The 27297-nt window shown below is 36.4% G+C and overlaps 2 protein-coding genes and 1 pseudogene across 4 annotated transcripts; 2 read left to right on the top strand and 1 right to left on the bottom strand.

The window, feature by feature from the left end:
- Positions 1-1664: 1664 nt before the first annotated feature.
- On the top strand, positions 1665-11730 carry LOC132283627 (protein SUPPRESSOR OF GENE SILENCING 3-like; annotated as a pseudogene).
- Positions 11731-12807: 1077 nt separating this feature from the next.
- LOC132281722 (uncharacterized) lies at positions 12808-13188 on the top strand. Its single transcript, XM_059783397.1, has one exon. The coding sequence runs from the start codon at positions 12808-12810 to the stop codon at positions 13186-13188; it is 381 nt and encodes a 126-aa protein (XP_059639380.1).
- Positions 13189-13844: 656 nt separating this feature from the next.
- On the bottom strand, positions 13845-27259 carry LOC132283628 (YTH domain-containing protein ECT4). 3 transcript variants are annotated; one of them, XM_059785614.1, is made up of 8 exons: positions 27006-27259; positions 25487-25524; positions 25222-25345; positions 23126-23202; positions 21281-21796; positions 18177-18713; positions 16754-16966; positions 13845-14668 (listed from the first exon to the last, which is right to left on the bottom strand). In XM_059785614.1, the coding sequence occupies exons 1-8, from the start codon at positions 27055-27057 to the stop codon at positions 14309-14311; spliced, it is 1917 nt and encodes a 638-aa protein (XP_059641597.1). In that variant the 5' UTR covers positions 27058-27259; the 3' UTR covers positions 13845-14308. The 3 variants fall into 3 exon arrangements, with proteins under 3 accessions (XP_059641597.1, XP_059641599.1, XP_059641598.1); XM_059785616.1 differs by lacking the exon at positions 25487-25524 and having other exon boundaries at positions 25222-25332; XM_059785615.1 differs by lacking the exon at positions 25487-25524.
- Between the last annotated feature and the right edge of the window lie 38 nt (positions 27260-27297).

Below are 27297 nucleotides of genomic sequence, written 5' to 3' on the forward strand. Positions count from 1 at the left end.
AAAAAAGAATAAACCGAGTTCAAATATTTTTCAATTTTTGAAGAACCACAACTTATTCCCAAAAAATTCAATCAAATACAGCGTAAAATCCTTGTTATTTTAGTTGGACTCATTATATCCGCGTAGGACACCCATTTGGAATTGTTTGTTAATCATATAAAAATGGAGTGGGAAACATAAAAATTATACCTTAAGTTTTGAGGAGAGGTTTCATATTTCATATAAATATTTTTTATTAGACAAATTTATTTTGTTATTATAAAATAATTTCATTCCTTATATATATATATATATATATATATATATATATATAAAGTCTTGCTATTATTTTTCAGGCCAATCGAATTGAACTATTCTTATATAATTTGATTCTGGCTTCAAAATAAAGGAACTGTTGACAACTATTCAAGTCTACTAAAATCCAATTAAATTATAATACATATTACAGTGTAATATTAATACGTAGTAATATAAAACATGTCAGTGATGTCACATAATATAATAGGACCATACATTGATTCATTGGAGAACAAATTCAATTATAGTACGGTGCTCAAAAGAATATTTTTACTTTTAATTTACACCCCTTTCTCTTACTTTCGGTATTTACATTTTATTGCATTTTCTTTCTATCTAACCAAACCATATCTCTTGAGACTTGAGAGTAATATGTTAATCTTTGAACGTGCCCAATCCCACTGGAACAAAGCCATATCAACTCTCCATATTTGTGACAGTTCTCTCAATTCACCGTCAGTCCTGTTTTTTAAGCGAAATAAATTTTGCACAAGTGGTGTCAATGTGTGTGCAATTGTACGGGTGTGTGTATATATACACAGTATATATCATCTTGGTAATGATTTGTATAGGTTTTTGTATAGTTTATAGTTTTAGATTAGTAATTTTTATGACTTGCATATTAATGAAAATTTTATATCGTCCCCCTGAAATTACAAAAAATTATTTACCATTGATCCCCTCACGCAAATTCTTGGTCCGAAACTAATAATTTATGTGCTAAAGAAAAAGTATAATCACTTTTATTATAGTAGCTAATATGTTAATTAAAAAAGATTAAATAATTTTATTGAGATAAGAACAAAAACTTAGCACAGTTTGAAATACCAGGCACTTGCCATACTAAGAACAAAAGGCTAAGGTGGTATTTAATAAAATTAAAATATAAATACTCAAAATTTTAAGAATTGAATTTTATTTAAGCGGTAACTAAAAAATATAAGTGACGATCTTGTCACTTAAATTTTAAATTGTGTTATTAAACGTATTTAATTAGATAAACGTTTAATTTGTTCTAATTAATAGCAAAATTGAATAATAAAACAACACCTAAATTAGATAATACATCAATTTTAAATTAATTCAATGTGAAAATAAAAAATGAAATATAAATTCATATATTAAAAATGAAGGATAGTCGTCTCATTTACAGTAACCAATATATTTATTTATTTATTAAAAAAGTAAAATAATTTTTATTCTTCTAATAGATAAATTTTTTTTAAAAAAAAAAAGCAAAAAAAAAAATTGTTACCACCGTACAAGATTCTGCGGAAAAGCGACATGCACTAGCTGGACCCGCTACTCTGGTTCTATACGATTGTGTCTTTCTAACGTCACATCTACGACTGTCAAATATTTTGAAGTCCGAGCTCATAGACTGCAAAACTTGTATAGGACGGCATTGGGGCTTTTTGTGTCGCACAATCGACGGAGAATTCGCCGGAGAACTTGATCAGATTTTGTCAATTTCTGGCTATTACTGACTGGAATTATCAGGTAGTGTTTCTTTGTATCCTTTTTGGCTGCTCAACCATTGTGTTTATGTTTTCCATAGTTTCTCTCTCCCCAAACATATATACATTTATGTATACATACATAAGCAGTTCGTCTCTGTCGCTCTCTCTGCTCCATTTTCTCTTGTTTGTGCTGCATTCTTCAGTAAGCATATGGACTGCGTCGGTAGATTTGTTCTCTGTAAATGTATACGTCTTTACATTGTTTCTGATGTCGCTTCCCTAATTTTTTTTCTCTCTCTATACATGTTACTCGTCAATAATTTCTCTCTCTTCAAATACACATATATAAATACATACATAATCGGTTCGTTTCTGTTGTTTTTATGTACTCCATTTTCTCTTGTTTGTGCTATATTATTCAGTAAGCATATCTACTGTGTGGATTTATTCTCTGTAAATTTCTGTTTCTTTACATGTCTTCCTACACCCCTACCTGTATTATTTCCTCTGATGTCGTTCCCCTAATCTCTCTCTCCCCCCCTCTCTCTCTCTCTCTATATATATATATATTATGTACACATATATACTATTGCTCTATCTCTCTGCCTATTTCCCTGATTTTGTGTTTGTTTATTTGTTTTTCTGTTTGTTATTTTTACAGGTAATATCTCATATTCATTTGTGATGTAGGTCACGTTTTACTAGACTGAGTGAAAGTCGGTTTGTTTGATTGCTTGTAGGCTAGACATTATTACGCGGGTGTATAAATGTCTGTGTGTTGTGCCTTCTATTAAGTGGGTTCTCTGATTAGCTTCTTAACGATAAAGTACTATTTCATCCATTGTGTGAAGTGAAAATGAATTTATTAATACATTAGTAGTCCTTCATTGTGATTCTCTGTCTGTTATTCTATTTTGAGCCTGAAATTTATCATGTCTTTTGCATCAGGTAATTAATAATAAACTTAAATGGAGACATCGATTCATTTAGTGGTGTTTAATTTGTTTTATCTCGTTATATAATTGTGTGTGTATATATATAGGGAGATTTAGTATCACTTCACTGCCCATTTGATCAGTAAGTTGTTTGAGAAATTCCATTTACAATTATGAATTTGTAATCACTATACTTTATGCTTCTTTGGCGGTTTGGAGAAGGTGAAGCCTCTTCCATGGACATACAGACTGCAGCCTGCCCTTGCGGGTGATGAGAATAGCTGGAAAACCAATATGCAACTCGAGGGACCACATATGCCATTCCTTCTTTTTATTGCTGTTGTTTTTTGTTGGGGAATGGCTTTTGTTGAGTTTGGGGGTTCGAGCCAACCACATATGCCGTTTCCTCTTCTTATTCGCCTTTTTATTGCTGCTGCTGCTGTTGTTGTTGTTATCATTTTTATGCATTTATTTACTTTTTTGTTTCCCTGGAGCAGCAGGAGTTGGGGAGGGAGCCTGACTTTTGCTAACTGTAATCTATTTTGAATTTCTTACTGTAAATTCTTTAGATTTCTGGATATGTTACATGTTAAATGTAACAAATGTTTCTTGCATCCCTCACATATGTGTAAATTGCAATTTTCAAGTTATATATGCAGTTCGCTTTTAGTAAATTAATTTAATGTCATTATGTATGTAAACTGGTCCTTTTGGTTCACATGACCATAGAACACCTTGTTCTAATTGTCTCGTATCTAAATTTACCAGATACTTTATTTCTATATATATTGACATGCTGTTGTAATTCTGCCTTTGGATAGTCTCATTGATAAGTTAATGTCAGGCAGAATTCTGGTTTTGTTTGTTTGAACACCAAGTCTAATTTTCATTTCAAGTGCCAATTGGATCTTCATTTAGGACAATGACCATTGGACAGATTCTACTATGAATTCGAGAAAAGTGGGTGCGAAGCCGTTCATTTATGTTACTACTGAGTCTTCATCATCCAAGGAAAAAAACATATCTGAGATCTCTAGCATCAGCTTTGGTCAGTTGAACCATGGTGTGGCAGATGTCAGCCTAGTTTCGGCACAAGATGGTGAGTGGGAGGTTTATACCAAGAAGTCCAAAAGTAGAGCAGGAAGCGGTGCTGCCAAATCATGGGTTCTCAGAATTCCAATCCTAAACCATGGGGACATGCAAATGTAGTTCAGAAGCAGGGCATGCGCAGTAATAGTGGATCAGGAAAGGGTTCTGGCAGTGGCTTGCCAACAGTAAATGATGATTTCAATAGACTGCCTGTAAGAGGAAGTTCAAGATCCCAATATCTAACAGAGGCATTGAGAGCAACTTCACTGGCCCACGACCTGTAATTTCTCCTCCTTTGGAGCGAGGTGGGAAGTGGAAGTCCGATGGAGCTGCTTCTACTCTGCCTTTAGAACGTGGCCTGGGCAAAAATGAGATCATTCCGAATCCCCATCCTTTTGATGTTAATGAGAACAAGGTCAACGAGATTGGGGATGATGGTGATGATTCAGATGCTGTTGATGATACAGATGATGAACTCCTAAGTGATGATTGTGAATCAGATGAGAGCCAAAAAAAAAGCGACGAAACACGTAAGAAAAACAAGGTGTTCAATGCATTTTTTGATTTCTTGGATAAATTAACTGTTGAGCAGATCAATGAACCGGCAAGAGAGTGGCATTGCCCAGCATGTCAAAATGGGCCTGGAGCCATTGATTGGTACCGAGGCCTGCAGCCCCTTATGACACACGCGAAGACAAAAGGATCAAACAGGGTAAAGCTCCACCGAGAACTTGCAGAACTTTTGGATGAAGAACTGCGCAGGAGGGGCTCATCTGTCATACCAGCTGGTGAAGCATTTGGCCAATGGAAAGGTCTGGATGAAACTGTCAAGGATCATGAGATAGTTTGGCCTCCCATGGTTGTCATTATGAATACCAGACTTGAGAAGGATGAAAATGGTAAGGTACGGTCAATTTTGTCTTGTATACTTTATAGGGATGATATATGTATAATTTTAATCAACGGAGCTGTCATAAAAGATGCATTATATTTGGTTTTTATGAAATAAAATTGTTTGCTTGATTTCAATTGATTTTTCAATTTGTTGCACTGTGTTTCCAGTGGATTGGCATGGGAAATCAAGAACTTCTTAATTACTTTAGCCCATATTCCGCAGTGAAGGCCAGACACTCCTATGGTCCACAGTTGCACCGTGGGATGAGTGTCTTGATTTTTGAGAGCTCAGCAATGGGTTATTTAGAGGCTGAGCGTCTGGATAAGCATTTCAAGTATCAAGGAACAGATAGGGAGGCTTGGGATCGTTGTGGTGTTCTATTCCATCCTGGAGGGAAGCGCCAACTCTACGGCTACATGGCAGAGAAAAAAGACATAAATATCTTTAACCAACATTCTCAAGGTCGCTCTCCTGGCCTACACCTACACTTGATAACTAGATTCACAATTTATTTTGGTCTTGGATATACAAGAGTACTTCTACTAATTTGTTACACAATTATGTTTTGTATGCTGTGCGATTGATTAGGTAAATCCAAACTCAAATTTGAGATGAAATCCTACCAAGAGATGGTGGTAGACCATATGAAGAAAATGAGTGAAGATAATGAGCAACTTATCTTTTTCAAGAACAAAGATGCGAAGGAACAGAGGCGTTCAAAAGTCCTTGTAGAGTCTTTAAATATAGTATCTGAGAAGCTGAGGAAAACAACAGAGGAAAATCATATTGTGAGGCAAAGAACAAAAAAGCACCATGAAGAAAACAAGGAAGAGGTAATTGTTAACTGCTAGTTGGGATTGATTTGATCCCTAGGTGATGGTTGCTTGCACTACTGCCTTGCACATTATGTGGGTGTGTACGCTTTAAGATAAACCATAGGTGGTGGTGTTTGTGCCTGAAATGATAACTTTAATATGAACTGCAACCCTCAAAACCTTTGGCCATTGTGTTTTTTATGAGCATCCTGTATTTTAATAAAATCCTAGTTATACCATCTATAATTTCCTTGGATTGGTGGAAGATATTTCGAACATGCATCTTTAACCTTTGGAACAAAATTAATTTTGGATGAATCGGAAGATAAAATAGATCTTTCTTATCAATTTGATGAATTCCATTACTTGTTGAACCCTGTGAATTGATTTTCACTTCTTTGCATGTTCTTGTAGTTTGCATATGTTATTTCTGGGTAGCTACTTTAAGATATCAAGATATCACTGTTAGATTACTAGGATGCCTTGTAGACTATAGCTTGAGTCTAGTTATCTAATTTCCTAAAGTATACGCTTACATATAAAGAACTGCTCAGATCCTTGTCCAATTTTGCCTATCTTCGAATCTCTTGAAAGTGAATGACCAGTTTGATAAACTTAGCTTAGTGTATCTCTAATGTGAACTTAGAATTTGAATCAAATTATTTTCTCTTTCTTATTCCACCTTTTGGAGCTTTTAGTTAATAGAGATTTAAACTGACTCCTACTTCTGCAAGTTTATTCTTGCTTGCGGGCTCTTTTCTTTTCCAATGTACTCTTACCTTTCACGAATTGCTTAGCCACCCTTAAACTACTTCTTTGTATAAGACTTGTTTATCTTCTTCTTATATACGTTTTTAACAGCACCACTTAGAGATGATGATTAGAGTTGTGTTTTTTTATTTTTCAGAGCTTGTAATTTACTGCAACAGTCTTATGAATGATGAGGGAGGAAATTGCCGTTGATTATGAAGGGCATATATTTGCAATTTATTGCTGAAGTTTTGTGTGTAACGTTGCATTTTATTTTTCCTTTTTTGGTGAATCATGGATGGCAAGATGACTTGATCCTGCAGGCTACTCTAGGCAGGGTAGGGCCGTTGGGGTTTGGGGAGTGCTTATAGGTCTCATCCCTTGTATGAACCTTGCCATCCTTGGGGGTTGTGTGGTGGTGCATTGGGTATATAGCTTTTTATTTACTGTTGATCATGAATCATACAGTGGCAAAGGCTCAGTTCTTGATACACTTAAATCAGTAACAGATCCATTACAATCCTCAGCCTGTTGCTAATTTGTGATTTTACATTGGCATTGTTCTACGTGGAACTCATTTTTCTTTACTCTACAACTGACATATAAAAAGATTCTCAGAATCTCTGATCATATCTAATTTTTATCTGTACTTCACATTTTCTACTATGCTCTTTCGTTATTTTATTTTATTTTGGTAGGCAAGCAAAACACACACCACACTGCCATATGTGGGGCTTGAACCACTCACCCGGGGAGGAGATCTCTCATTCACCTAGGCCAATGTCCTGGTGTATTCAGTATAAAAATGAAACTGCAAATGTTAGCTTATTAAGTAATCAAACCTTTATATAAGAAAATTGAATCAAGGAATGTCTTTACTCTCTTTATTCCATGTTTTGAAGATTTAGGTTGATAGAGGTGTCTAAAATTGATTTTTATTTCGTAGTCAGGTTGTTACTTTATCTTGAAATGATGGATCCTCAATATGTCTGCTGATTGGCTAGGGCTAATTGAAACATGCTCATTTACATTACCTCATTCTTTTTTTTTGATAAATAAAGATTTTATAAAAAACACTCAAAAGGGGAGCGGATCACAAGAAAAATACAAAAAGCCACAAAGGACTCAAGCCTTCAAAGAGGCCAAAAAATCAACAATCTCCTCCAACGATCTATGATCTCTCCCAGAAACCCAACAAAAAAGAGTGGAAATAATCGAGAATTTAAGCACTGAAATCGACATCGCCTTTCCTTCAAAATATCTTCTATTCCTTTCAAGCCAAATACACCACCACACACATAGCGGCGTAGCCCTCCAAGCATCCCGACTGAGAGTCCCCACAGGGCAACTTCTCCACGCCTCAATCAACCCTCTCGCAGATTCTGGCATAACCCAAGAAAACCCAAATAAACCGAGCATCGAATCCCAACAATCTCTAGCCAAAGAGCAATGAATGAGAAGGTGATCCACTGATTCCTCATCACGAAGACACATATAACAACGATTGATCACCACCTGGCTTCTCTTTCGCAAATTATCCTAGGTTAAGATCCTGCCCAGAACCGAAGTCCACACAAAGAAAGCCACCTTAAGAGGAGCCTTGGAACGCCAAACAGACTTCCAAGGAAAACGAACATCAGGATCAAAAGAGAGACACTTGAAGAAAGACCTCACCTCGAAATGCCTCTGAGAGTTTACTGCCCAAGACCAACAATCCGAGTCCTCCATAATCCTTTGGCGATACAGCAACTCCAAGAAACGAATGGCCTCCTCGATCTCCCAATCCTGAAAGAAATGCTTGAATCGAACATTCCAAACCAGTCTCCCATTATCAAGATGATAACAGTCGACCACCATGGCCTGCCTATCCGAAGCAATCCTGTAAAGCTGAGGAAAAGCGAGAGCAAGAGGAAAATCTCCACACCACACATCCTCCCAAAAGCGAATCCTCCTCCCATTTCTAAGTCGAAACTGAATGTGTTTGGAAAATTCATCCCAACCCTTCTGAATAAATTTCCAAATCCCGACCCCCCGAGGATCCCGCATTTCCAAAGAACTCCACCCTCCTCTCAACTCCCCAAAACGACACGCCACAACCCTCCTCCAAAGCCTATGTCTCTCCACACCAAATCTCCACAACCATTTCCCAAGGAGGGCCTTATTAAAAGCCACCAATTTACGGAGACCCAACCTACCATTCCGAATAGGCCTGCAAACCTTTTCCCATCGCACCAAATGAAACTTAAACTCTTCACCTTTACCCCCCCACAGAAAATTACGCTGCAACCTCTCAATCCTCTCCGCAACTGAAGAAGGAATCTAAAAAAGAGAGATAAAATAAGTGGGAAGGCAAGAGAGGGTGCTCTTAATCAGAGTGACCCTGCCGCCCTTGGAAAGATACTGCTTCTTCCAACCCGCTAACCTTCTCTCGAATCTGTCCACCACTGGGTGCCAAATCCCAACACATCTCGAAGGAGCACCCAGAGGCTAACCTAAGTAAGAAATGGGAAATGACCCAGTCCGACAACCAAGAATGTCTGCAAAAGCCTCAATCTTAGGGACCTCCCCAACCGGCACCAAAACACTCTTGCCCACATTCACTTTAAGGCCGGAGACAACTTTGAACCAAATCAAAACACATCTCAGATATCTAATCTAGGACACATTCGCATCACAAAGAACTAAAGTATCATCAGCAAACATCAAATGAGAGATCTCCAACTGAGAAGCAACATCCCTTCCCACCCGAAAGCCCCTCAAAAAACCCAATTCTGTAGCCCTTCTCATCAATCTACTAAGGGCCTCCATCACAAACAAGAACAAGAAGGGGGAGAGAGGATCCCCCTGTCTCAAGCCCCTTGAGCTAGAGAAAAAACCGGAAGGAGCACCATTTACAAGGATCGAAAACCGAGCAATGGAAATGCAAAAGTGCATCCATCTCCTCCACCTATCACTGAACCCTCTCCATCAGGTAAAGAAGGAAGCTCCAACTCACATGGTTATACGCCTTCTCTATATCCAGTTTACAAAGAACACCCGGGTCCTCACTACGTAATCTGGAGTCCACACACTCGCTCGCAATAAGAACTGAATCCAAAATCTGACGACCTCCGACAAAAGCATTTTGAGAATCCGAAATGATACCATCCATAACTTTTCTCAATCTAGAAGCAAGCACCTTGGCAATCAACTTGTAGACACAACCCACCAAACTAATAGGGCGAAAATCCCTAAGATCCAATGCCCCCCGCTTTTTCGGAATGAGGGCAACAGATAGTGAATGTGTTCATTTTTTCTTTCATTTCTTTTATTAGGTGGAGTTTTTTTTTTTTTTTTTCTTTGTCCTGCCATGCGCATGACTACTAATTCTTTTTTTCTTTTTCTCTCTTGGGTACCGCTTTCCTCATGGTTGCTGTGTTCTATTCTTCTTAGATGGACTATCTGGAACAGTTCTTCAAGGAACAACTCAGAATCATTCAGGACGACCGGGATGCAAAGGAGGACAGTTTTGAGAAGATGCAACAACAGGAGCGGGAGAAAGTCAAACAAACAAATACTACATCTGATCACAGGCACAGGTAATATGCCCTTTTTGTGCTCTTGAGTGCTGGCATTGCATGTGAATAAATGATTCTATGTTTTAGCATACCTTACTATATTGCTGCTTATACAGTCATTTGGTTAGTTTAGGTGTTGGGTCACTGGCTTTTTGATCTGTGTGGCTTCCCCAAAAACAAGGCGGGAAGTCAAAGCTCGGATATATGGTTTATTGGTTAAATGCATGTGCATTCAGATTTGTATGCCTGATCAGGATTGTGGCTGGTTTAATAATTATGTGGCCGAACCATTTGCTGGTCTTATTTGGTCAATAAATTAATATATACTTTCCTATGTTTTCTGTTATTTTTATTTAATTTTCCAATCCTTGGATATAGGGCCTAAAAAAATGTTTGCTGGTCTTTTTGGCCCAAGTTATTATGAACTTCTTCTCTACTTCTCATTTTCTTTTCCAAACCCTGTACATAGGGCGGAGGAAATTGCAAAATTCATTGAATTTCAGGACAAGGAGGTGGAAGAATTTGTTGCAGAGAGGGAGAAACTGATAGAAGATCATGAAGAAAAGAAGATTTCAATGAAGAAAAGGCACTGGGAAGAAGAGGTTGAAATTGAAAGGGAGTTCAATACTGAAATAAACAGATTGATGGAGAAGTACACCCCGAAACGCTTGGAGGAAGCAACGACAGCACCTACTGATGGTAAAGACGTTTTAGAGACAGCAGATAGAGGTTAGTATTATAACCAAGAGAAACACACTGTGGTTACTTGTATGAAATAGTGCTTGTTTTTATTAGTCAATTTACCTAAAACAAGAATGTGACTCTTCAATTTACCTAAGAATGGCACACAATGTGATTCTGAATAATTTTTTACTAGTCACCAGCATGTTTAATTTCCCAAAAAGTAAAAAAGAAAAGAAAAAAAAAAAAAAGAAAAAGAAAAAAGAAGGTTAAAAGAACTACCACTTAGGACAGTATCTGAAATTCAAATTTTCACAGCTTCCATATCCTGAAAATTAATGACTGACAATGTACACTTGAAATTTCTTCTTGTAAAATTTGACATGCATTTCAGGAAAAAAAAAAAATTTAAAAAATACACAAAAGACCCTACAGAACTATACCTCCGAGAACTCGTTTCTCTGTTCCCTTTTAATTTTTCTGCCTCGTTTTTTTATTACTGTTTTTGAAAAACAGCACTGTGAAAAATCTTTACCAACCACACTGTAAAATATAAATTCCGAAAGGATGTTATGTTGCTCTAACTTTTAAGTGACAATGAGAAGTGTGGTCCTCTATAAAAAATATATCAGTTACCGGATCAGTTACCAGCACAAAAGACCCTACAGAACTATACCTCCGAGAACTCGTTTCTCTGTTCCCTTTTAATTTTTCTGCCTCGTTTTTTTATTACTGTTTTTGAAAAACAGCACTGTGAAAAATCTTTACCAACCACACTGTAAAATATAAATTCCGAAAGGATGTTATGTTGCTCTAACTTTTAAGTGACAATGAGAAGTGTGGTCCTCTATAAAAAATATATCAGTTACCGGATCAGTTACCAGCAAGAGGTTTTTTTTTGTTGTAATTTATATTTTTCCTTCTTTTCACCTCATATGGATGAATGCATGCATAGTAACTATCTTGTAATAAAAGCATTTAAATTTTTTTTTTTTTTTTTTTCATTCTAACGACATCGCCAAACAGGCCAGGCTTAGCTTAATAGTAAATGTTCTCCATCTTAAGTCATATTTACTTGGATAATTTACACAAACCTTTCTTAAGGTTTGCCATAATTATATGAGGGCACTTTCCTGTTCCGGAAATTACGCACACTTTCCCTACTTTTTAAAATATCTTACATGGACCTCCCTTATCTGTGACAGACCGTTAAATACACTAATAGAACTGTTGAAATTACTGAAATACCCTCTCCTTGGCATCTGAAATTACGAAATTACCCCTCTCAGTTATTGGGTAGGCATGACATCAGCTTGTCATCTTCTCCAAAAGCAAAATGTCAATAAAAATTTTCATGTGTGTGTACAGAACAGAGAACACTTTGAACTGATCATAATAGATCAAACAAACCGATACCAATATCATGATTCAAAACCCTAATCACCTCAAATAATAGTTTACTTGAACCAAAAAAACATAAAAATTGGTTGAAAATGAATACTGAATACCAATCTGAAGAGACTACCACTGAAAATAGAAAAGCTCACCGGCGTTGGAAATACTTGTCAGCGTCAAACAATAGCCACCGGCGAAAGAGAGAGAAGATGATAAATCGTCGAGTTCATGCGGACAAAATACTAAGATCGAATGTTCTTTATTGCTCAGGTTAGGAAAGTTGAAAATACCGCTTTTATATTCAACCAAATACCAAAAAATATAAAAATATATATTTTATGGTAAAACAAGCATATAGATCAAATTCATGCGATAAAAATTTCATAGACCTAAAAATAAAGGGAGCTAGTGAGCTTTTCATTTTAATCAATAAAATTAAAAAATTAACATATTTTTTTTCTAGTATATTCTCTACACCACAATCCATAGACGAACTTTCCGATCCTTCAATTTTATGGAAACTCTGAATTCACAATTTTTTTTTTTTTCACTTTCGGATTCCAAGTTTGTTAAAAGATCTGCAATCTAGATTTTTTTTTTCTCTGTGTTCTGGAAATTTGTGATCGTTTTGAATTGGAATTGGTGGTGGTCGAAGATGGAGATCGCACTTGGGAGAAGGAATTGACTCATTGAACCTTCGAGACTTCCTTCGAGTGAGAGACGAAGAGCCGGACTGACTCTAAGCGCAACCCTGGAGAGCGAGAAGAGTTAATACCCCCATAAAGACATATATTCCGGCCACGAAGATCATCGGAATAGCGGTGGGCAACGAGCTCTTCACCGGCGGGGACATAACGAAAGTTTCCAATCTTGTACCAGCCATGGTCAGCATTCATGGCGCCTTAGTTCAACTAGGACTAGATCAGCAAATTCATGTTTCTAGTCCAAATTCTCTTACAGTGCTGGAGGAATCGTACCCGCCTTCGGTCGAAACTTTCAGGTCCGAGCTCGTCGGAAATCAGATTGTCTCATAGCCTCGCTGTCACAGATCCTCGCCGTCGCCATCTCACAGCCTCACCGTCTCAAACCCACCACCACAACCCGTTGCCGTCACAGATACCCACCACCACAACCCGTCGCCGCCATCACAAATCCTCATTGTCGCCATCTCACAGCCTCGCCGTCGCCATCTCACAGCCTCACCGTCTTAAACCCACCACCACAACCCGTCGCCATCACAGATACCCACCACCACAACCCGTCGCCGTCACAGATCCTTGCCGCCATCACCAACTAAACCAAATGAAGGCTTGATATATATATATCTTTTAAATATAATGTTTATTTAATTATACAGACAAGGGCATTTTAGGAATTCTAATAAAAATAGTGGCTAACGTCATCCACATTTTCGTCTCGTAACAAAAAGGAGGTCCGTATAGAATATTTTCAAAAGGAGGGGAGGTCCGCGTAATTTTTGAAAAAAAGAAGAGTGCTGCCAGTAATTATAACAAACCATAGGAGAGGTCTGTGTAAATTACCCTATTTACTTTTACCAGACAAATTTTAATTACATTACATGCAAAATAGCTCATAATCAAATTTGATTTTAGTTCCTTCGAGATGAGCTAAAAATAAATGAAAAATGCTCTTTTAAGAAAAATTAAGCGTGGTTGATGTTGATGCTAGAAGACAGACACTACATTATCGTCTTAGGGTGATCATCTAGAACTCAATTTGCACATGTCCTTAACCCAATCCTTTGTGTGAATTACCTTTTTACAACCAACTTGCATGCAATAGATAATTCAAACAAGCAAAAATGACTCGTAATTCTTTTCATACATATATATATATAGAACTCTCAAGAAAATAATCCGAAACTCCAGTAAAATATATATATATATATATACATACATATATATATATATAGAGAGAGAGAGAGAGAGAGAGAGAGAGAGAGTTGCCTGTGCTACAAAAACTATCAATCCAACATAATTGACAAAACAATTATTCCATTAATGTCTTTTGCTTCACTCCATTATTGAACTGCCTGCCAAGATGAGTAACTTTACAAGCTCAAAACTTCAAAGTGTTTTCACATAACTACTCTCACCCAATAAACAAAGCAAAAACAAAGGACAAATATATGAAAAGGAAAAAAGAGAGAAAAAAGGGAGGGAGTAAGAATTACAATCTTAAAGCTGCACTCAGCGGCCACCTAATTTACATGAAGCCCTTCTTCAGCCCGTTAACACTTGCAAGAGCTTTCTAGGAGACACCAATGCCCTCTAATAAATTCTGAGACTTATCACACCCACCTCACACATTAATCTAAAACTGAAAATGAAGAAGTGAATAACTAAAGGTTGTGTGTCAAATACATAACGAGCCGCCTGAGATAGCCTGCATTTGATACAACTGACTCGACTAGCTAGTCTGAGCTGTTGACGCCACTGCTGTTTACAGCATGATCCAGTTCAACTCTGGTGCTCACGGAGCCATCCGGGGCAGAACCAGCTCTGACAGTTACAGAGGCTTCTTTACCACACTCCTCCAACTGGACGACCTGTGCAAAACTCTTGGACATCTTCTTGATGAAATCGTTAGATAATGTAACAACATTTCCATGTTCATTTCCCCCAACACCCACCAGGCTTGCCTGCTGCCTGGCCTTCCTTTCTTGTATGGCCTTTTGCCGGTCATCGTAAAAAGCAAAGTCATCAAGGATGGACGTATCAGTTTCATAGTTCTTGAAAATCTTCAACATTTCAATACCTTGTTCCAATTTCACCTGCAATGTTCATTTAGACATAAAAGCAAGTAAAGACAAATAATAAAGAAAAACACAATCAATACCTACATAATATTTTCCTTTAAACAAATCATGCTGCAGAGATCTCAATATAAAAATAAAAAGAAATAGAGGACAATGGAACTTCAATAAAATACAACCGAAATGTAGGAAATTGATATCCAGCAGGATAAGTCATCAAAACTGACAGCACCTGCTTACATGATTATCTAAAAACAAATAAATATAACCTCCTCTTCTTCTTCTTCTTCTTCTTCTTCTTTTTAAATATATATATATATATATATATATATATGGGTAAAGTGCATTAAACCCCCCTCAACTATACCCAAATAAGCACAAAACCCCCCTGAATTTCTAAATAAGCAGAAAACCCCTCAAACTATGTCTTTTGGTTGCAGTTTACCCAATCCGGTCATCGCACGTTGAATTTTAACCTCTTGCATGTCACGTGATACATTATTTCTCATTAAATGACCAGAAAACCCTTGTGAGAATAAAAGACTATAATTTTGATATATATATATAAACCATGTATCATCTCCACCACGACTGCTCTTATGCAATTCCGACAAGTACAATGGGAAGAGAAGATCCAAGCGACGAGGATGATGACACGATTCCGACGAAGGCACTGATGCTATGTGAGGCTTGTGGTTTGTTGTGTCAGTGGTGAGAGGGGTTGGGACTTTTGCGATTAGGAATTAATTGTGGTCGGTGGCTGGACACGATTGGTTGTTTTTGTGCTAAATTTTTTGAAACATATCTGAGTAAGAGTTGTCTCTAAGGGTAGATTTTGTAGATTCTCCGAGCTACGGCTTGAGCGAAGTAGTTTGCAAGCTTTCTCATCGCAGCGGCTTGCGACATTGCTAACAAGCTTTACCAACGCGTCGGCGAGCTTAAGATTTGTCTTTTTGGACCGCCTAGGCGCAGACCATCAAACTGTGGACGAGTCGGACACCGGTCTCCTGCAAATCCACAAGCACCACCGGCCACGGTGGCTCCGTTGTGGCAGCTCCAATTTTGGGAATTGGTGGTACAGGCGATAGAGCACACTCAGATCCACCAATGATTTCAACAGTTTGAATCACTCTTTCTCCAATTCCAGCGATTCCTTATTATTAAATATGGCACCTCCGGTGATGGCTCTTAGGTCGTACTCGGCACGTCCAGATCTGGTTCTCCAACAAATAAACCTTTCCCGTTGTTGCCACTGGACTGAAATTAAATTTAATTTCATTTAAGTTGCTGAGTAAAACGGTGGCGTTTTATTGTGATGTGGCACCCTTTTATGAGGGGTAAAATAGACTTTTTCAATTTCCGGTGATAGGAGATGACCAGAAAAATTTCTGTGTCCTATGACTACACCAAGACCATAGTTGAGGGGGGTTATTTGTAGTTGAGGGGGGTTAGTTGCACTTGAGGTATAATTGAGGGGGGTTTATTGCACTTTACCCTATATATATATTTTACTTGGAATGATAAAAATTGAAACCCTAACCCGCTCTCTATTTTAGATGCCATGCCAGCATTTATGATTCAACCACTCAGCTACAACTGCACTTAACCACCGACAGCAGCAGTTACTCCATCCTCAGATTAAGGAAACAAATTTAGGATCAAGCAAATTATAAAGAGACTAAGGAGGACTCTGGTTGCATGAACCACCACAGAATTAAATAAATTGGGGGGAACAGGTTGACTAAAAACAGCCTTTTACTCTTTTACTGGTTTTTAAGGCTTGAGGTCGTAAATGGAAAAAAAACAACTAACAAGAACTTCTCAGTTACAAACTGGATAGTTCTGAAACTTTAGTCAGCTGCTGCAGTTAATTCAAAAGTTACAGAAGCTAACAGGCTTACCTAAGATTGAATTAGCACAGAACAGTGAATTAATCCCAGGTAGATAACCCCAGAAAATTTTAATCACTTCAGAAATCTCACATAAATTCCTACCTCCAGAATGTCTCGACTGTTGGTTATGGGCTTTAACAATTAATCAATCCTAGGTAGATAACTCCAGAAAAAAATTTAATCACTTCAGAAATGTCAAATAAATTCCTACCTCCTGAGTGTCTCGGCTGTTGGTTACGGGCTTGTTATCATTATTTTCAAGCACAATGTGACGAAAATGACTGTTGGGAACATCTTTGACAATATGCCACTTGACCGGAAACTGTCCACTCCATTTATCTTGCTGCCAGTAGTCCACACTTTTGTCAAAATCTACAGGTCCAACCATTTCAGCCACTCCACAGAATTGAGCACTAGCATTCACCTGTGAATTATTGTAAAAAACAAAATGCAATACATAATTAAAAACAGAAAAAAGAAATGGCAATAAAGAAGTTGGGTATTTAATTATTTATGAAAGCAACTACAATTTGTCGATGACAACAAAAGCAGTAGGAATGAATTTCAAGGGTTGGAGAATAACCATGCTTAAGGTATCTCAAGGTCGTTTTGGATTAGTAATAAATGCATGTAAAGCAGAAAAACAGATTACTCTTCTGATGGGTAAACATACGTAAACCTGAGGTTCACATATTTGTTTAAGGCCTGCATATCTTCACTATGATCTTTAAAAGTTCTGCAGAGAGGATTTAAAAAACTATCTATTGATGAAAACTGATAGACATTATCTAGTCAGTGAAGACAGGACTTGGTCAACAAATCTAAAATAGACCATTATATTCTCACATTATCCTGAGGCACCAAAGCATCTAGTTCAAAAACAAAAATGGTAAAATCTGTAAAGCTTAGTCCATTGCAAGGGAAATCATTTTGAAAGAAAATAAATGTTTTAAAGTGGTTTAAACCGACGTTTATATCGGTCAAACAATAACTTCTCGCCGACTAACAGTTACCTAAGTCAACCCACCTTTTTCTTCGCCTTGGGAATTGCCATGTGAATGATAAAACTCTAAGCACCAACTGCAGGAGTTAAACGTCATAAAGTAATAATTATACATTTGGCTTCCTCCGTAATGGATCAAAACTGGTACAAACATCCTCAACCTGATTTTATTTCACATAAAATTTAGATTCTTCTAGGGATAAAAAACTCAATCAGAGCAGACGGTGTCCCAGTTGGAAACTATGCAACACCCAATCTGATGACATTACTACAAGCTCCAGCTAATTTAGGAGTTCCCCAGTTCTAATGTAATTAAATGAATGAAAGGCCATTACCTCATGCAGGTCCTGTCTACGCGGGGTCCTGGAAGGGGAAGACCAGAGACAGACCTTAGCTTTGGTATAATTTTGCACAAAGTGGCTGCCCCCAGACTCGAACCTACATCCTCAAGATACTTACTATTGCACCAAAAAATGACCCCTTTCCAAATTAATTATTCTAAAAAAAAAAAACCGACAATGCATTCCAGCAGGTCTAGTAAACTATAAAAGTTTTGCATCAGCAACAATTATATAGGAAAATCACTTGGACTTAATTCTTGCCTTATCAGACTTAAGGATTAACAAATTACCGAAAACAAGAGAAAAATGGGGCAGGTGCTTTGCTTCTCCTTCGCTTCACCATAAGCAGCATCTAATTTTCTGTTTCCATTTGGAGTACTGGCCCAGACACCATATTTGATACTCTTGTGAACATTATCTTCACTATAAGATTTGATGATGAAGAACTTGGCATCCTCGTATTCTGTGACAAAATCGGGGTGGTTGTAGGACCCATCATGTGTCTTGGCAGTCGACAAGCTCTGCTTGTTACCATCACTGGCAAGACTATTTTCATTTGCAATCAGGCTCTTTGGTTTCGAGGCCCTTGGCCCACGGTTTTGCTCACTGAGAATATCAATTGTGCCGCTACAATTGCATAGAGAACCATTGCTCTTTCCACGTCTACCATTATCAAGAGAAAGCCAGCCCCTAGTGTTTGTTCCCAAACTGGAAATGGATTCACTTCCAAAGCTAGAACCCTGATTAAAACCACCGTGCAGGTGCCCTCTGCTATAAGAGTTTGAACCAGATCCAAACCCGTAGAATGATCTTGGTTGCGGAGAAGCCTGCAGAAGATAAAATACCATGCAACACAAATAAAGCCATGACTCTACTCGGTTGTCATTTAGATTCAAAAGACAGCATTCATATGGAAAAACTTAAATTAAAAAATAAAATAAAATTCAAAAGATGAAGCAAGTGATGGTCCATTGTTGTAACTGCCACTGACAGGATAACAGCAGGTACAGATACATCTATGGCAAGTCAACTTTTTGTAATGGTCAAAGAAACACCACCAACGCAAACCAATGCATTAACTTGGACTATCATGTTTATGATAACACATAGCTGTAAAAAACTAAATGATTCCTTCCTAGAAGTACCTTTGCCATCCTTGTTCAAATCTTAATCAAATACCATCATTCAAGTCAGGAAAAGATGTCACTATTTCAAATGATTCAACAATCATATTTAATAATTAAAATTAAATGACAATATAGTTGCATGGCTTACTTATGACTTATGAGCGATGCATGTATGAAACATGTTAATAGAGTTACATGGCACAGTAGTTTTTGCTCATTGACAACCTTCCAGCATGGGTCATCACTCATCAGTTACAAAAGACAATCCAAAAAGGTGGCTTTCATGCATATTGAAGAACTATGCATGCAGATTTAGGAAAGAGTATTGAATACTGGGAAAGAAATGAAAAACAAACAGAAAGTTGCACGGTGAAAGCAGAAACGCATTGTGTAATCAGTCACTGCAATGATTATGTGTGAATATAATAAAATGACAAAAAATGGCATGTAGGACAAATCATCACATTGTCGTTAACCTTAAAAAGGAAAAGGAAAAAGAAAAAGAAGGTCTTGTTGTATTTGCTCAAAAATTTGGAACTTGAGATATGAAATAAAAATAGTTCAATTATAACTCTCAGTTTGTAAAATGAAAGATGGTGTAGGAACCACAATGATTATATGGAAAAAAGAAATTAGGAAGAGTAAAGAAAAAGTGAGGAGCATTTAGAGAAGTTACGAAGCACAATGACAACTAAGATATTTTGTCTGCGTTATTTAAGGATCATTGGGAATTCATTCTTTTTGGGCTTCAGATAAGTTTTTGAGAAGTTCCCCACTGATTTTCAAGACAGGCTTCTCAAGAACTCATGATACCTCCCGGAAAAACAGTGGTTATAACCATCTCAGTATTGGCTTCAATACTTCTCTAAGAACATAATTATGTAACTGTTTAAGACATTTAATTATACGTTTTCAAATAAAAGGCGCAATATATCCCAAATTTTGCACAAAACACGACTGGAACCAAATTAGTTGACCCCACGAATCCAACTAAAAGAATCATCTTATTTATGTGTTAATGGCATGTTGGCATCTGATGATGAAAAAGGCAGAATACGTGTTAACTATAAACAGAAAGGATAATTCATATTCTATCATTCAGTATCTTCTGGTAATTCAATTTTCTTTACTTTCTAGAGTTATCATATAATCACTATCATCCTGAGTCTGCAGTGGTTAACGGTATTATGATAATTCATGACATTCATATCACCAATGCATTCATTCAAGTGTTCAGCAATTACGACAATAAGCGATAGGTTGACCGAGTTTTCAAGAACTTTGCTGAATAGCATGAATTTAATGCTGCCTACTGCAGGTAAATTCTTTACAAGCTCTATATGATTACAAGCCAGGAAGCACGGACACGCCTAAAAGGTCAAGGAATCCATGTTGGACACGGACACTTGACAAACACGGTCTGACACGTGTCAGACATGCCAAAAGACATGTCTGGATTCTTTTTTATTTCTGGAAACACTGCAGACATAGTAGGACACACCATGAAAACGTGTCCAAAATGTGTATCGCATTGTTAGGGAGTTTTAAGAAAATTTTAAAACGAAATAAGGGTTAAAGCGCAAATATGATGACTTCTTTGAACATTGGAAATAATATGGTGGTCATAAGCCAAATTTTTAAAGGTTTTTATTCAAAAAACAAGTATTATTGTTTTCATGGACCCAATTGTGTAGTTCTTAAACTATAAACTAATTATTTTATAGCTCATTAGTTATAATGATTTGTGGATTTTTCATTGTTAGGTAACTTAGGTAGATGAAAAATAATATTACTCCCAAAATAGAGGATCATTTATAAAAAGACATATTTATTAGTCCCATGTCCCCACGGTGTCAATGTCTTAATTTTGTATGATTTGCCGTATCGTTGTGTCCATGTCATGTCATGTCTGTGCCCCTTGTTAGTAGTATATGTGTTTCTTGGATTACAAGCATAGAAGTTAAAACACTTTGGACTAGCTCACTAAGCAGAGGTTATTAAAAGTACTGCAATGAGAATAGAGCCCTTTAACCCACATGTTGCTCAGGATAAAACACTCTGCACCAAGACTCAGGTAATTCTCGCATTTTTTTCCAACTTTAACAGCAAGCCCAAATTGAGATATCTTAAAATTCCGAAAGCAATATTTGCTTGTCAACAAATTTTAAAAAGAATAAGAAAAATAAACAAAAAGCACACATTGAGATCTTTAAAGCATGCATAAGTTGCCATACTAGTCATAAAAATGCATAGGTAAGACTACAAACCATTCCAACATTTTGCCCAAACGACCCGAGAGTGCCAATCATTTGTGGAGAGACTGCAGGTGGTAATGGAGTAAGAGACCTCTGTCTGTCTGAAGGTTTTGGCCAATCAGACCAAAGTCCACCAGATCTGAAGGCGTCAAACCCTTGATGCATATCATGAAAACCAAGGTTTCCAGGATTTCCAGAAAAATTTCCACCAAAAGACCCCAGCGAAGAGGAATAACCAGGTCTCTGCCCGAGAAGCATCCCGTCAACTTGTTGGTCAACATTCATTAACGAGTTCAGCTGTGGTTGTGAAACTGGAGTTGGTGAACTAATATATTGCATGTTAGGAGGAACTAGCTGTTGATAATATGGTGGTCCTGAGTATGTGTACTGCTGAGGGGAATATAATTGAGCATCACCCCTGACAGAAGGCAAAGGTGTTGTGACGGGGGAATATGGTCCATATGGCACTTGTGGACTGTAGCCATAACCAGTATGAAACACGAGAGAGGGGTTATCGCTGTAGATGCCCTAAACAAGATCAAACGTGAAAAGCAAAATACAATGAGTTATATTACAACTCAACTCAACAATAAAGCCTTTTCCCAACTACTTGGGACGGCTATATGAATCCTATTTTTCCATTTCCACTCTATCTAAGGCCATCACCTCACTCAAACCACATGTTATCATATCTTTCCTTGCTAACTCTACCTCTATCCATGTTAATTTTGGTCTTTCCCCTAAAATTTGAAAAAATTATATATCAATTATAACATAATTTTCCTCAGAATTTTAATCTTGGTATATGTATTGAGGAAAATATAATTAAAAAAAAAATGCCTTCGAAATAAATAGAGATGGAAAATTGATATGACAAAGAAAACACATAGAGAAGAGAAAATGATAAGTTACATCTTACATGGAATAAGAGAAGTGGTAAAGAAAAACCATTATTAAAAAAATTAATTTTCCTCCAACAATAGTTTCAAATTTCAAAAAAAATTAATTTTTGATTTTTTATGAGTTTTTTTATTTCACTTTGAGAAAGATATATATAATTATTACCTTATTGAGAAATTAGTAATAAAAGTATCATTTAACTGAACAAAATCCGGCACGTATTAATTAAACACAATTTTTAGATGCAAAATAGAGAAATACTTTAACATATAATTTATACAAGGAGTAACTATAGAACTTTTCATTTTACAAGTGACAACAAAAAATATTAGCTTATATGATATTTTAGTTATTATGGTCATTTCTGCCATCTTGGTATCATAACACTTTAGTTTTCCCTTCTTTTAGTTTTCCCTCCTTCCCTGCTCAAAAGACTCACAAATGGAGATTAACATATAATTTAAGATATTTTTCCCTATAAACACCATCTAACAAAAACATAGAAAGAAGATACATGTATCTTTATTAAAAAGACACATAGGTATAAGTTCTCTTTTTTCTCTCTTGAATTCAAATAGTTCCATACAATGTGTGTATATTATTCTAAATGTAGTAACGATATGTTAGCCTACCATAATAATGAACTTACATTTTTGTTTCACAATATTGGACTTCAAAAGTAAAGGCTAAAAGGGTTTAAGTTAAAATATAATTTCGGAAAATATAAGTTATATTTATTTCCACGCTCACTATTTTATTTATTTATTTATTTGCCAATAAATAAGTGTTTTGGAAAATTTTGGTGGGGGGGCAAATTGAACTCTTTTTTATGAATTTTGGGACCAAACGTTGGACTTATTTACAAAACAATTTTTTTTTTTAGGAGGGGGGGTGGACTCAGCTTAGCACATGAGATGAAAATAAGTAATGGATGAAAGAGTAAGAGTTATAACTTACAGGAGATCCAATATCGAATCCTTCAGCATTAACATATGGAGGGTACTCGTCCCACTCACCAGGGGCATTTTCGTAACCTGAATGATTCCCTTTGGTTAATTTCTGTAAATTAAAGTAGGCATGATAAAGTGATAAACATATGAACGGTAAATATGAAGTGAAAAGACCCTTTACACCACAACTGCCCAAATATTGTGACTAAATGCAAGTCAGATCAAACCATCAAAGTTTAATTTGTCACTGGGCAACGTTTTACATATGGATTGCAGAAAACCCCTGAAACTGATCTACGGATAGAGTGCATGGCCCATTTAATTATATCCTTTCAACAACTTACAAAATACTATCTTTAGTTGCTTAAGATATTATTATAGAGAGCTGAAAGAATGAGAGACGGACCAGTATAAGCATCATAGAGCCTAAAAATGGGTTAAGCGAGTGCCAAATTTTGTTCCTTTTTGGTCGACGATGGTGGAGTTGGGCCTCTTAAAGCACCCCATAATCCACCACCGGGCACATGCAGTCCGCCAAATTTTTATTGATTGCTTCAACCAGTTGAACTCTATGTACACACACACACACACATAATATTTAGAATAAAAAAATAACTTGCAAAGATATAGCTCTGTGTTCTTAAACTTCTTGAAGAATGCATGTGTTTGATTCCATTTCATATACAGACTTCAAATTTGAAGGCTGTGTACCCGAGTGCAATACTTGATTTTAAACACTTTCTTTGAGAGTTCTGATAAAATAAAATAAGATTGAAAAGGGAGGATGGTCGCTGTCCCTTGAGCAAGAGAAAGAAAAAGAAGAGAAGATGATAATCCATCCCCTTGTTTGCAGTTTTAGGAGAGAAAAGAAAGTAATAGTTCCTCAACTTCTTTGGGAGTTAATAAGAAATATAAGAAAAGAGAGGAAAATTATGTTCTATTCCTGTTGGTATGAAGGGGAGAAAGGAATTTGCTTCTAATAAGAACAATCGATAAGATGGGCAATCACTTGACTCTTCTTCCTTTCCATCCATTTCATCCCATTCCTTGAGAGGGGAAATAAGGAATAGAGGTGCTCATTTCCTCCCATTTCACTTCTTTCTATCCATAAGGAACGCCAAAAAAATGGATTACTTGCCTCTCAACTTATATTTACTGTTCCCTCCATTTATTTTCCATTTCATTTCCCCCAAACATGTCTGAACATCAAAAATTATTTAATGATGTTCCAGAATTAATGCACTACATTCAACAACTATGGGAGATGAAAGCAACCTTTTCTCTAACTTCAACTGAATGGGCCAATAATGCCTATTCTAGAAAACTACAAAGTTGGCACAGTATAGAAACACATCCAAAAGTGAATTTTGCATCATAATTCATGCTAGTAGAATATGAAGCCATGGCTAGCCCAACCCCCAAAGGGAAGCATGCCATATATAAAATCCCAAGAGAACATTAAGTGTAGATGAATCGAGCCCTCAAAAAAATGGAAGCATCATGTCACAGGTCCAATCTGAAGAACATGACATGCAGATGCACATCCTTGGATCACAAGTGAGTTCTAGTACTGAAAATTTCCAAGGTTCTTTAGGTTGAAGGAATTGGAAGAATATTTAGATTCAATTTTAATTTTGATATGCATTGATATTTTTTCTATCAAAAAGCTCACTAATTTAACACCTTGCAACAAATTTATGGAGATTCGATGTCAATCCATACCAAAACTGGAGCTAAAATAAGACTTAATATCAGCAATATAGGGAATCTATTGGTTTCATTTGAGTGCTGAAACTCCAATATATTTTCTTTACAAGATAAACATCCTTTTTCTAGAATAATATTTTCACTCAGAAGTTAGAACGTTAAGGTGATGTTGCAGAACACCCAGTACACACATGGTTGGTTTTGCCCTCACAAGTGAACATGTTTACTTGGTTAATATTGTGTTACAAGCATCAATTTTTTCTGAATAATGTCATCCTGATATGCAAGAAAAAAAGGCAGTATAGATACAGTCGGGCATATTTGCAGATTGGCTAGACCTTTGATTGGTCCAAAAATCAAAGCAATCCAGATAGCACTATGGGATTGAAAACTAACCTTTAAAGTAGATGCCCTGGGCCTGAGGAGCATATATATTAGGTGCATAGACAGCGCGATCACCACCTGAACCCAAAGATCCCACTTGACCAGCATTGTCCCTTGAATGACCTATGGCAGCATCCTGAGAAAAATTAGGAGAAACCAACCTCTCATTTTTTTGGCTCAAAGATGCTGATAGAAGATAACAAGATGACAGGTTTTTATAAGATACATTTTTGAACAAGTAGTATAATGAATTGCATCATTGTGAATTTACAGCTACCTGTTCCTTCATTTTATCTGGTTCGACAGGTTTCTCTTCTGCACCCATGATTAGTATGCTCAGTGAGTCTTAGTAACACAGGCATTACAAATTATTGACCAACCATAAGCTAAATTTAGGGATATGTAAACTTGAAGCTATGACTATGTGCGATAATATCCACAGGTGCACACCTATGCATACACGATAATAAGAAAAACATGAATGTATGAATCCACAGTTGCAAATGTTACATGGAAGAACAAAAATATATGTGAAAGCTTACTTATCAAAATATATATATATATATATATGTGAAAGCAAATAATAGTCACCCATAAATAGAGATTCATAGTTTTAATTTGTTGGATGAAGTACAAGGATGTATGATAAAAAAAAGAACCCAATATACAAACTTATACAAAATAATGAGCGTGGTAGAAACCAAAATCTACATCAATAATGATGATGATAATAATAATTGCAATAATAATATTGTAACTTAAGGACACGCAAGCAAAAATATACACCAGTAATGATGATAAGAATAATATTGTAACTTAAGGGCGCTGTGTTCGGAGCATCGCCTTAAACTCTTCTTTTTTTCATTTTTGTTTTTTTTTTTTAATTATTTTTTATTTTTTTATTTATTTCTACAAGTCTTTTTTTTTTTTTTGTTTTTTTTTCTTTTTTCTTTTTCCGCGTGTGTGTGGATAAGTGTCACCTTAAACTCCTATGGAATGGCTGCAAAAATAAGACAGCAAAACTTCTACTAAAATTGTCCATAAATATTGAAGAAATTCACACTCCAACACCAGAAGCACCAACATATTCCGAGGGGAACAAAATTTTCATATTATTTATACGCAAATGAGAAAGCATAGGACCACTACTAAACATTGATCAAGGCTTTTATGTCCAATAGGACAATGCTATTTTATTCATATCTTGAAGCTATCCTATACAAAGACAACATGTCAGCATGCATACTGTCACTTGAACCCAGCCAGAGTCTTGAGGTTAGATTTTAAGCCACAGAAAACTAGAATAGACAAAACCACCTTCTAGTCACCTTACCCCAACAGTTCCCAATTGTGCAATATCTCCTTACACGTATAATTTTTTTTTTAAATATCTCCTTACACGTATAATTTTTTTTTTTTTTTATAAAAAAAATAGCAACTTCTCCCTATAATTTAGTAGTTTCGTGGATGATCTAAATACAGAAGGCAGCAGTTTCGATCAATATGAATTGATCATATATACAGTGATAATGTTGTGTAAATTAAGAAAACAGCATCAAGAAAACACGAAGTAAGGTCGTCTTCAATTACTTCATTGACTTGACACGATTTATTTTTTATGGAGAAAATGAATTAGGATTTTAACAGAAACCATGAATTAATCTAAGAAAAACCTAATAGAACCATGAATTGATCCAAACAGAACCTAATTAAACCCCAACTCATTAAAATCATAATTTTAATATTTTATAGATAGATATAGATATAGATAGAGAGTGAGAGTGGAATACACATACCAATCGGGGTAGAGATGATAAGATCGGTCGCTTGTGGCTGCGCAGCATCCATGATTAATCTATCGATCTCGACTATGTGTATGTGTGTGTATATAGAGAGAAGGGGAGAGCGAGCGAGACAGAGAGGAGGGCGGAGAGAATCTGTGTCCTAGATCTAAGAGTAGGAGGAGAGAGAGGATCTCAAACTCAATTCCCAACAGTATCTATCTCCTTTTGTACCCATCAGTAGCTTTCTTCTTCTTCAACTTTAGTAGTACTACTTTTTTCTATATATATATATATACCCATTATT

Source organism: Cornus florida, unplaced genomic scaffold, assembly GCF_030987335.1.
Source record: "Cornus florida cultivar Cherokee Brave unplaced genomic scaffold, ASM3098733v1 CherokeeBrave_3.0.0_Hap2_Chr11, whole genome shotgun sequence".
Lineage (NCBI taxonomy): Eukaryota > Viridiplantae > Streptophyta > Magnoliopsida > Cornales > Cornaceae > Cornus > Cornus florida.

Coding starts and splice junctions, on each gene's coding strand:
- LOC132281722 (XM_059783397.1), top strand. CDS start 12,808: ATGTTTCTAGTCCAAATTCTCTTACAGTGCTGGAGGAATCGTACCCGC.
- LOC132283628 (XM_059785614.1), bottom strand. CDS start 27,057: ATGGATGCTGCGCAGCCACAAGCGACCGATCTTATCATCTCTACCCCG. Junction 25,525..27,005: donor TATCATCTCTACCCCGATTG/GTATGTGTATTC, acceptor TCATGGGTGCAG/AAGAGAAACCTGTCGAACCA. Junction 16,967..18,176: donor CCATTTTTCTCTTGTTTTCG/GTAATTTGTTAA, acceptor AATAATTCACAG/GTGAATGCTAGTGCTCAATT.